The following is an 11,697-nucleotide window of genomic DNA, read 5'->3' on the forward strand; positions in this document are numbered from 1 at the left end:
TCGCGAAAACCAGCGAGCCGTCGAGCAACGGGCGCACTCGATCCATCGTATCGGGATCACTCGACGCTGTGTTATCGATGCTTTATACGATATTTAATAATTAAGTAAAATGACAAAAATGGGATACAACGTTGAAATCGTGTCGTCGCTAATGTCGAAATCGTGTTAGTTGCGATATAATCGATGACGTGAAACGAGGGCGACTCGCGCATGATAACTATTACATTTTAGGTAACGAAGGGGGTTGATAATCGGGGGAGTTTTATTACACTTAATGGAGACAGACGGGGGTAATATTACGAAATTTTATAGTTGTTTGAAATTACAAGATAACGTGGATGTCATTAGCGAACTGGAGTGCGTATTACCTTGTGCTTAATGGGGTGCCGTTTATGTTACACGAATCAAGTATAAATTCGATATATGAACCGTTACTCTAAACTTTGTATTAATTATTCAAATATTCATTTTGTAAGGTATTCATTATTGGGTTGTCTGGAAAGTCCCTTGTTCAAATGACTATGCGATCTCTCAAGCCACAGCGTTTGCATCCCAGATACCTTCCGCGACTCCAGACCAAAGTGTCTTAAAATTCCCAAACACCGCATGTCTCCATTATTTCCAAAACATCCCGATCACCTCAGCTCACCGCCCGAAGAACCAGCCCACCCGCGTTTTCTCACCCGGTCCACGACATCAAAAACCGTTTACGTCGCGATTCGATGGGAAAGTATCCAGGCCAAAGAACAGAGAACTCCGCGACTGTGACGGGGGTGGAAGGATCGAGGGAGAAAGGAGTGGCCGTTATACTAATTTGGCGGACGCTCGTTAACGACCCCTTTGAGGTCATAACTTTTGCCGCAAGTTCGACGTGTGTGCGTGGTTGGTGGCTGCGCTTTACTTACTCCCACCCCCTCGTTCGCCACCCTATCTCTCTCTCCCTTCATCCGACGCCCCACCATCGGGCGCCTTGACCGTTGCTCAGTCAGTTCGCTCCTCGAAAAGCGTCGCGACGCTTGCCAGCATCGAGACGCGCGTTCCTCGGTGGATAGCTGGCGCGCATGCCTGGCCGATCAGCGCGCGGCTTGTCGTGTGGCGGCCAGCTTGGTCCTGAGTGGGGGTGAGAAACGTGCTCGTCACCCTCGAGGATCGCCTCGAGAGACTCAGTAAGCGCCGCGAGTTCGACGTGGCCGGAAGCGTCTCATGGTTTTCGCCGTCGACGTGAACGTGCTTCGTGCAGACGACCCTCGTCAACGCGCCACTTTTCTACCCCCCGATTCGCGAACGTTTCAAGAAGATTCGCAGCCGACCTATCCACCGATCGACCGGAAACACCATACAACGGAAGACGCCGCCGAAGTGTCTCGATCCACCGGGAGCTTAAATCACCGAATCCACGAAACTTGGCCCCTTCCAAACGTGATCCCAGGGATAAAATAGTTCCCGTTCGGCGCGGCCAGTGATGCGTAACGCTAGGAACGGACAACTGGAGCTTCTAAGCCCCCCAGGATCACCGGTCGTCCATTGGCTCCTTTGATCATTAAAATTCGACCGAGTCGAGACGATCCGTCCGAACGAAGGAAGTAATCACGTTAAAAGGACCTCGGCGTTTCCCTGGAATCCCTCGCTGCCGTGAAGGGATCTCGTCCTCGTTCTCGAGGGTGGCCGAGGATCGCGGGACAGCCTCTGGGCTAGCTGACGTCATCAAGAACAAACAAGCAGATCGAAGGAAAGACGATATTATATCCCAGGGCTGAAAGTCGGGGGACTAAGAGCCACGGCGGATTCCCGTCGTCGCGGAAAAGAGGGAGCGATAGGGGAGCCAGTCGGACCCGAGGCACAGTCCGGGAGAATCGGATTTCAATCGGAGCGCGTCTCGATCAACCAAAGCCGCTCTAATTAACTATCAGCCATCGAGAATTCTCCTTGGCGCGAGAATCGCGCAGAAATTGGATCTTCCTCTATCCCCGGCGAGGCCGACTCGTGAATCGACGACTGCTCGCGGGAGGGCAAGGAGTTTTCTCCGCGAGGATGACGAGCAACGTCGTCGCCACGAACGTTTTCGAGCTGCTGGTCGAGTGATCGGCAGAGATAGAAGCCTTTCCCTTCAGCGTGATCAACGAACGATGCTCGACAGGAGCAAGTGAGGATCCCCCCTTATCGAGTGTTCATTTTTTTTCTGTGCTCTGCTCGATCCGTGGAGAAGATGTGCCTGGGTCGTCTGTTGCTCTGCCTGTTGGCCGTCATCGTCGTCGCGAATGGTGAGCATTTAATTGTAACATTCTCGAGTCATCCGTTTACAGCGGAAGGTTACGTCGATCCTTACACAGTGCGACGGACGGATGAATTTCGTGGACGGAAATCGGGTTTGCGATTTTAATGCGTTGGATCAGTTTCGGGGTTGGTGTGATCGAGTAAATTTAACGGGTAGAAGAGTAATTCTAGCTGAAACTCTGGACGCAGTGTACGGTCTTTTTTTTTTTTTTTTGATGAGACAAATGGATTACAATTTTTTAATAAATACGTCTGTTTAATTCCCTTCGCGAGATGTTTCAACGCGAAATAATTGCCTCGTGTACGATGTTAAGAATAAATAAAGAACAATCGAGGAAACGTGTACGAAATTATTCAAATTTTTCGAATCATTCGAATTAAGCGGTACGAGAGAAACGAGGAGCTTCCGAAAATTCAATCCAACAAAAAATAATAGACGAATGAAAGATTCGAGGTATGAAATAGAATGCGAGGGTTTGGACACACGCCAAAATTTATACGAGAACGAAACAAATGGTCGCGACAGATTTTCGCTTCAAATTGGACGTACATCCCGCGACCGATCGAAATTCTGTAATCCATTGTCCACCGGCAGAAGGGTTCGCGTTTCTATTTTTCACGCATAAACAAGGTCGCCGTGGAACGGATTGCGCGAGGACGAAGCTAGGAGAACGCGTTTCGGGTTTTTGGTTGAACCTGGAGGCGTCTCTGCCGAGTGTCTTTCCGACAAGCTGGCTTTTCGCGCAGGTTTTGTCCGCTGTGATTTACCGAGAAACTTTCTCGCTGATATTTTGCGACTGTTACCCGCTCGTGATTCAGGAAACCAGTCGCCTAGAGTTGGGATCGACGAGAACCACCTGCGAGATCACTCACGCGAATTATTGACGAAATGTCGCGCGTTTGTCGACCGGTCGAAAGTAAGGGTTGCGAATTTTTTCGTAGATACGACGACTCGAGCGTAAACCTTTGAAGTTTGAATCTATTTCACGACGTCTTCGAAACTGGAGGATATACGTTCAGACAAATTCCTGGTATCGAGTTTATAGAATCCACTGGTAGAACTTTCGAATTCCTCGAAAACTATATAAGAAATAGCTATTTTCAAATTTTACCTAGAAAATTTCTGGTAATTGATTCTCACACGAGTGATCGTTAATTAAAGAATAATTGTTCGAGGAAGAAAGGGACTCGATTTTCCTTTTGCTTTGCATTCTTTCCTTTACTTTCTGACAAATATAATTATGCACGAGTATCATTTTTCCTGCTGTATTATACACACCAAGTTGCAAAGCAAGCCAATGTTTCCTTCCTGTCGATTGCGACACGAGTAGCATGCTGGAGTTTTGGGCGAACGTTCGCTCAAGGCGTGCGAAACCGAGGGAATTCTTTTTTTCTCGTTCGCCGAGAAGAAAGGTGAACCCGAGGCTGCCGTAAAGTGTCGAGGAAGTTTGGTCCTAACCAGCTTCTGAGTGAAACTTCTTGCGAACTTCTTTTTCTTGCACTTAGCTCTAACGTAGTTAATCAGGTTACAAGGCGTGGGAACTTTGGTTAACGCAGATCGAAGAAGCATCGGTTATTTTCAATATAGCGATCCAGATGCGACAAACCTAACCCAGCTGATTTACGAATGCTACTTTTTGCGTGGAATTTTCTGCAGAACTATAAAGTGAATTCTTTCTGGGTTCTGGTTATATATGAACGCATAGACAGATGAATAAAAGAAGCCAAAATATTCGTAAAAGTCGAAGGTCTGGTAAAGAAAAGAATGATTTTATTTTTGTTCCTTGTCGCCGACAATTTTCGAATTCTTCCAGCGAGGAATTTCTAACTAACGGCGCACGCACACGCACGTACGTCGATTCCCACCAAATGCTTGAGAAAAAGGGGAAACAATAATAAGAAAAGTAAAAAAAAAAAAAAAATTAATTCTCGTTTGCCCACGTACAAGTATCCAACCCCTTGCGTGCTCGACGATAAATTTAGGCGACGAGAAGAATCCCAGCGGCGAGTTCGTCGGGGTGGACGTTGAAGGAAGCCCGCGCGCGTTCCGGAGAGACTTTTCGGTGCCGGTTTACAGCAAATAGTTACAAGGAAAATAAAACAGGAATAGCCGCGGGCTAACGCGCGTCGTTTTTACACGCGTCGGCAGATTTTACGGCGTGCCGACCCTCGTAATCTACGCGCCGCGGGGACGGGCAGGGAGACAGAGAAAGGGACAGCGGGAAACGCGCGAGAAAGGGACGGGAATGGAGCGAACGGGGGGTGGGTTTGCAACGGGCGAAGAAAAGAGGGATTGTAAAAAAAGCCAACGCGGATCGCAGGGTGTTAACGCGCGCATTACCGAAGCTTTCGTCGGGGAAATAAAAAACGATATGCATGGATGGACGGTGGATTTTCCGCGTTGGCCCTAAAAAAAAAATCTGAAAGGTGAAAATGTACGCCGGGGAGCCATGGGACGAAAGTGAATCGAAACGCGTCGTTTTGCTTCTTCCGTTCTTCTTCTTTCTCCGATTTTTTTTTCTTCCCCTCCCCGTCCCCCATTTTTTCACTGGCGCGTCCAGTAGAGCAGTCGACGTCGATTCGCTTCGATAACCGTACGAGTGGAAGTGCGTGCCGTTTTTAAGAGCCTGTTTCGCGAGGCTTCGAAAATGGCTCGGAACGGAGTAGCCCTGGGAATTGTTCGTAGCGCGCGTCATGCGTTTTCTATGCGTTCCTCGAGAGTGCGTTTGGATCGCTAATAATCCTCGATTTCGTTGTTCGATGCGTGTAACCGTGTGTGTGTTCTTTAAATTTATCGTTTCCGTATTATTAGCGATGCTTTAACGACGATTCAGAAAGGATAACATTGAAAGGTATATACGTACTTGGAAGGTTCCATTTAACAAAATGAATTTTCTCCGTCACTTGACGTCTAAGAAAATTCTTTACACCATTCAATTTCCCCTTTCAAACTGAACAACTTGTTGAAAACATTTCTTTTGACAGCTTCATCCCCTCGTGAGACACCGAAACATTCCACTTTAAATAAAATACCTTATTACCGATACGTTACATTAATGATACGATTTATAAAATTCGCTTTCCTCCATCATTAACAATCCTACACTGTATCACTCTAACTCTTTACCGTCGACAACGTCCGCGTTATAATCGCTCGCCACCGAATAAACAAAGGACCTATGCGTCGGTTAATCTTCCCACGATATAATTTTTTTCCGGGCGCGAGGCTTCGTTTCGTCGAGGCTTAAAGCGAATAAAAACGCGTCGTTTCGCTTTCCCCTATTCTTTCATTCCGGCGCCCTGTTTCCCCTTTGTCGAGAGAGCCACCGATGTCGATTCGCTTTGGCAGCGAACGAATGAAAATGCGTGCCGCTTTTAAGAGACTGTTTCTCGACTGCTTTTCCACGCTATTCGCGTTTTTCACCCTTTTTCGTTTCCCTTCCCCCGCCCCTCCCTCCCTTTCCTGTTCCTTTTGGAGGGACTCTTTCCGTTTTCCCGCTGGCGCAGGGAAATCGATCGAACCCGGGGAGAAATCGGGCGAACGAGCGGAGGCTGGAAAATTGCGCTGTTTGCATTCAATTACTTACAAGTGTACCTTGCAATAAACAAGATTACGCGTCTAATGAAATATGTACTCGCGTCTCCGCTTAACTTCATTAGCCCTGAGAGTTTTCCGGCCGTGATTCTGCGGGCAATCGCGGTTTTATTGTTTCTACCCCCGCGGGAGGGCTCTCTTTTATCGCTTAAATATATATATATATATTTCAGGTTGGCTATCCTGGGAGGGCTCTAAAATTAACAAGCTTTACTCTAAACGGGACTCTGAAGTTTCTATTTTACTTCAGCGATTGGCGATTCAATCAGGCGAGAGATTTTTGACGGAGGCGAGGGACAAGTAATAGGCGATGAAGTTTTGTTTATCCGGAACTTGAGTAATTGTCAACTGTATCCTTCTTTTTTGTTGGCAGTAGGTGGATATTAATTCGATCAGTAGAACGGGGATATTTATGGATCTTTGACAAATGTAAATATAGAAGGATGTGCACAAACGCGTGAACGTGTTATAAAATATCAAAAATAAAATACACGTTGCAAGATTTAGAAGGCAGAACGTATTTTAATTTGCATAAATATCTACCGACTGGATTTAGACTGGGAATATGAAAACTTCGGTAACGGATGAATGAACGTTCATTTTAATTCTAACGCCATTGAATTTTATTTACTTTTTATTTTGCTATAATTATAGAATAAATAATTTGTTGATGATAGAATAAGTAGCCGAGTTTGTACGGGTACACTAGATGTTTCCGTAAGAAGTGCTTCGATACTGTAATATCTGCAGAGATCTTGTCTGTCGAGTACGACATGGACCACGTTACGCGATGGAAGGTTAGAATCATAAACTGGTATCATTCGGTTCGTACGTGTATCTAAGAGTTTTACCTACCGGAATGGTTTTTATTCGGGTCAGGTTTTAGAATAATGCACGTATGAAAAGTTACAGCGAGATGCAGTCGCGGGAGTATTGGTTGCGGTGCATGTCTGACCATAAACAGTCGCGCTTCCTATTCTACTTCCCGGTTGCATTCCAGATGTACGCTCCTGCGCATAAATCATTGATTTACCGACTAGATATAGGATAAGAATAGACATTTTCAAATGAAATCAAGTCAGTAGTTACTAAAATAGCCTTGGAGTTTGCTCGTTTAAATTATATTTGATATCAAATACGTATAACAGAGACACTTAAATTTCTTAGTTAATTATAGTCTACCCTCGGAATATTCTTTGTAAAATGATTACATAATTGTTAATGTACAGGGAATAGCAAAGAAACAAAATTAAAAATGATTAAAAAGTAAGTAGCAAAAGGAATGAAATTTTAAGCGATTGAAAATGCAAACGAGTAAAATAAAGAGATTTATTTATGCACTAGAGGTAAAATCCGATCGAGCAACTGAGCAATTAGTAAAGCGAGTACTATCAGAAACGAATAAATAAATCTAGGCAGCGCCGAGACGAGTATTTTCCGCGATAGGCTGTTTTCATCGGGGTGCATCGACGCGATAATTTATTTTTATCGAACGTTATTATTGCGTCCGTTTTTTTTTTTCTCCTTGAAATATTGTCCGCGGCGCGAAACGAGCATCGGCGGCCGCTAAAACCGTCAGTCCATTCGTTGTCGGATGGGAAAAAATTGTCCGTTATTGGCTGCAAAAACGTGGAATAGCGAACAGATAACTGCGACGGAAATCAATCTAGATAGAGCGAGATGTTGCCGCAGTAATCTCAGATTTATTTTTATTAATCCTAGGTGATCGGCCTGGTTGCCAACCGAACCGCGAATACTTCCCAGTGAAATTTACCGAAACACTACGATCGTTACGAGGTTTTTCAAATATTTTGCAGCAAGCAAATATTTATAGGGGTTCTAAAACTGTATCCCGTAGCCGCTCGAAATGAGGAGATAAATTTTTCTATATTTCCTGCCATCCGGGGTCTCGTCCCGCGTTTCCACCCGTTTGCGTTTCTTCGATGTTTCGATCCAACTTTATGATTGCGTAGGCTTATCGAACGACCGCCGTCTTCCTAACAAGCTCTCGCCAAAAAATCACCGAACAGTTTCAGGTTCCATTTTGTGCCATACGGATCGTCTTAATCGTCGACTTTTTTAGGGGAAGAAGTGATCGATGGAAGACGAGACGTTATCGATTATTTTTCTGGACGTGTAAATATATAGATTTGCATTCATTTTAAATTAACAAACAATACGAAGGAATCTTGAAAAACTGGATGCTTTCAAACGGGTTCGAAAAATCCACTCGTCCCTGAATACGTTGTTAATACCGGATGGAAAAAGTTTAAATAAAAATCGGTGACTATAAACATCCCGTGAAAGCTGTAGACGCGTTTAGGACCGCGAGTACGTATTTCTGCGTTCGAAAAGTAAATCGAAAACATAGAATAAAACTTTTCCCAATCACGAGGGTTCATTTTCGATAAAATCTGGTTCGAAATTGCTTGGATTACGCGCGCGTTTCACTCGTGCATTTGCGAAGTCGATTTGCTCCGTAATGAAACCTCGCGCGCAAAAATTTCATTCTATATGCTACATTTTCGATTTACTTCTCCATATGGAACTACCTCTCACTCGATCGTACCACTCCGTAAACCATACTTGTATACCATCACGTTAACTTTAGAAATTAGAATGCTTTACACACGTTTCTCGAACATACACTTTGTTCTATTCTACTATTGAAGATGAGATTCTATTAATTGAATTTTTATAGATATAATTTGAATCACACTGTCTAATCACCATATACACGTTTCGCATTGAATATACAGAAGCACTCCATTAAGTGTCCACGACGAGTTTCTTCCGAAAGGGCCATCGCGATTCGAGGAAAGCCGAGCGCTGAATCACTCGAGATTCTTCGCGACAAATGCATCTTCCGCGTCTTCCCGCGGAAAGCATCGCGCTAAGTACATTAATATTTAGGACGTAATATTTGCGCTGAAAAAAGAAAGGTGCAGTTGGCAAGCGTTCTACACGAAGTAGGTACTTTAACGGGCATTATCTGTAATCTCTCACCACTTTTCATGCAACATAAACCACCGCTAACTTGCCTGCTAATGCGATTGCGGTCTTGCATTGCACTCATTCATACCTGTCCCCTTAACGAATTACGTGTAATCAGAATTTATTATCGCCGTGATTAACAGTGAACGATCCGCGATGCGAACGATTACGTTTTGTTTTTTCATAGTTCGATGCGCTGGAGTCGCAAACAGTGTGAAATTAACAGTCCGGAATCTAGCATTAATGCAGTCTATGCAAGCGTATTAAATTTTTCATTTTACATGAAATTAACAGTCCGGAATCTTGCATTAATGCAGTCTATGCAAGCATGTTAAATTTTTCATTTTACGTAGACATCCTGAATCACCAAGTTTCTTTATTTATCCATTCTAACGAGCACTTGCATTTTTCCGACTACCTCCGAGCATATCCCAAACGCGCATCGAGTCCAATGTAATATTCAAATAGATACGCGGCATCTCCGGAGAAACATCCCCGAGGACGAGGTTCGCGAAAAGTTACGCTGAAATTTTCGCGCTTTGCTCGTCGAGCGTTTAAATTGAGATTCGTGGGAAAAAATGTATCAAGGAAAAGCGTCGAAACGCGTTTGTCGTGGATTTCGTCGGTGGCGGTGGAGACAATTGGAGCGAACTGGAGTCGTCGCTAAACAAACACTGTTCCGGCTGGAGGATCGTGGCTCGCATCGATCCGTGCTCGATGGGACGTTAACTTGCTCCGACTCAACGCGAAGTGGTCAAAAATCACCTTTACTTGCGTCGGCACGTCCGCGATTGTAATTGTTGCATCGAGGCTCCGAGCTCGGGGCTACGTAACAGCGTTTTTAACACGTCGCCGAGCGATTTTCCATTCGAGACAGGCGAATGGAACGCGACACGCGGTGGACAACCGGGTAGAATTTGGTGAATGGGAAATGATTATTTTTCCGAGACAGAAATTTAGTCGGAGTGGATATTAATCTGTCGAGCAGTCGCTTTTCACGAGAAGATTGCATTGCATAAATTCTAGCGAACTCATCCAGTGGCACTTACCAATAAACATTGCAATCTACGTATACATATGTAGGAGCCGACCCTCCGCCATTCCGGTCTCCCGAACTGCGTTTCCTGGTCCGGGGATTCCTACCCCTGCGTGTATAGGGTGACCGATTGAGTTATTTCCGAAACGTGATGTGGTCTGTTCACAGTGAGACTTGTATCAGATACAGTTGGCTTGTAGACAGAAACGTCGAGAATGTTCTTTGAGATCTACACATCGAATCAAACAAAACCTGTACACTGTTCTGCAACGATACAATTTAATAATTACAGACTGCGTCGACGTTTTATTTTCGTAGCGTGTGCTCTGTTGGTATGTATAACTGCGGAAAAATGAAAAGTTGTACGACTTTTCTTTGTAAATAATTGGCGAGTTTAGGTCGGAAAGGCACAGAATTAATTTCTATAGCAGCAACTGTCAAATTTTACTGAATGTCAAATCAAAGAAAAATTGCAACAATAATTTGCCTAACGACGGGAACGTTGGACGTTGTCCGTCGCATCGTGATCCTTTAAAATCCCGTATCCTGAACCCTGGATCATCTTCACGCGAGCTCACCGCTTCCTCCCGGAACTCGACGACGCCATTGTCAAGCATTCTGTGTAATTAAAAATTCCCATCGAAACATTTTCCGCTTTAATAACTTCAACCCGCTAATTTTCTTCGGAAACGAAACGGTGTATTGCGCTCGGTGAGCGTGTAAGAAAGTTGCCAAGACAGACGGGAAGAGCGAAGGGGAGGAGGAGGGGGGGGGTGGTGGTGGTGGTGGAGGGGGGTCGGAGCGAGGGAGTACGGCGAAAATGGAATAAAAGTTACACCGAGGAAAGAGATCCGAGGCTGTTGTTAACGCTCGCGTTTAACTTCGAGTAGAACAGGAAGGCCGGGGGAGGAGAAGGGCTGCAAGCGTGCTTCGGGCTACTTAAAACTTAAAACTGAACTACTGGCGCAAGACGCTTTCCCGGTGAAAGGAAACGCGCGTCAGCTTTATACATCGGAACGCAATCAAACAAACAACTGAATGCTACACAGCCTTCCGTAATACGGAGTAGCTTTGTCTCGCGACTTTGCCGGGCGCAATCTGTACGTTGCTCGAATAAAGAGAACATCCGAGGATTCGTCCGCGTTTCAGTTTCCACGAGAAATGCGTGTAATTCATCCCTCTAATAAATTCGCGAGATAAGTTCCTTGACACGAGGCCATTCAGGGACCCTGAAAAGCGATCCTGCTTATCGCGGCAGCCGTGCGATTGAAATAATTGTCGTTGAAATAAATAGAGAGCCGTCTTCTTGAAGGTGCAAGCTTTTGGCAATTTTTTTTTTTTTTTTTTTTGGTGAGCGCGTTTAACATTATTTCTATCCATTTCGATCAAGAGGTGGCCTCTGACTTTTTTTAACGGGAAATTTTTCGATATTTTGTTATAATCATCCGTGTCCTTCAGAATGTGTATTTAACATATTTTCAGTAAAATTTCAGTGCTAGGTGAAGCTGATATTTGTGGACAGAGTACGGCACTTATTAGACACTTGCGAAACACAATGATACAAAGATTTGTATGCAAACATAACAGGTGTATTGTATGTTAAAAACAGATTTCATTTTCTCTTCTCAGTCCACCATTCTATACATCGACGTACCTATAACAAAGTATATTCCCAGTTCGCTTCTCTTGTATGTCTGACTATGTGTTTACCTTTTCCCCTTAACTCTAAAAAAACTCCTTCTTCTACATCCTCCGACCTGGAGATTGGACTTCAGGGTAGTTATCCCGATCAGAATAT

The 11,697-nt window shown here is 44.6% G+C and overlaps 1 protein-coding gene across 3 annotated transcripts in view; it reads left to right on the forward strand.

The window, feature by feature from the left end:
* Window positions 1-657: 657 nt before the first annotated feature.
* The window catches only part of LOC128886703 (carbonic anhydrase-related protein 10), a 216,126-nt gene continuing 205,086 nt past the window's right edge, over window positions 658-11,697 (forward strand). Inside the window, exon 1 of one of the 3 annotated variants that reach the window (XM_054141834.1) lies at window positions 658-2,261. In XM_054141834.1, the coding sequence (XP_053997809.1) occupies window positions 2,207-2,261 (55 nt within the window). In that variant the 5' untranslated portion in view covers window positions 658-2,206. The remainder of the gene's footprint in view (window positions 2,262-11,697) is intronic. The other 2 variants (XM_054141833.1, XM_054141836.1) reach the window with 2 other exon arrangements.

This window comes from Hylaeus anthracinus, unplaced genomic scaffold, assembly GCF_026225885.1.
Source record: "Hylaeus anthracinus isolate JK02 unplaced genomic scaffold, UHH_iyHylAnth1.0_haploid 11985, whole genome shotgun sequence".
NCBI lineage: Eukaryota > Metazoa > Arthropoda > Insecta > Hymenoptera > Colletidae > Hylaeus > Hylaeus anthracinus.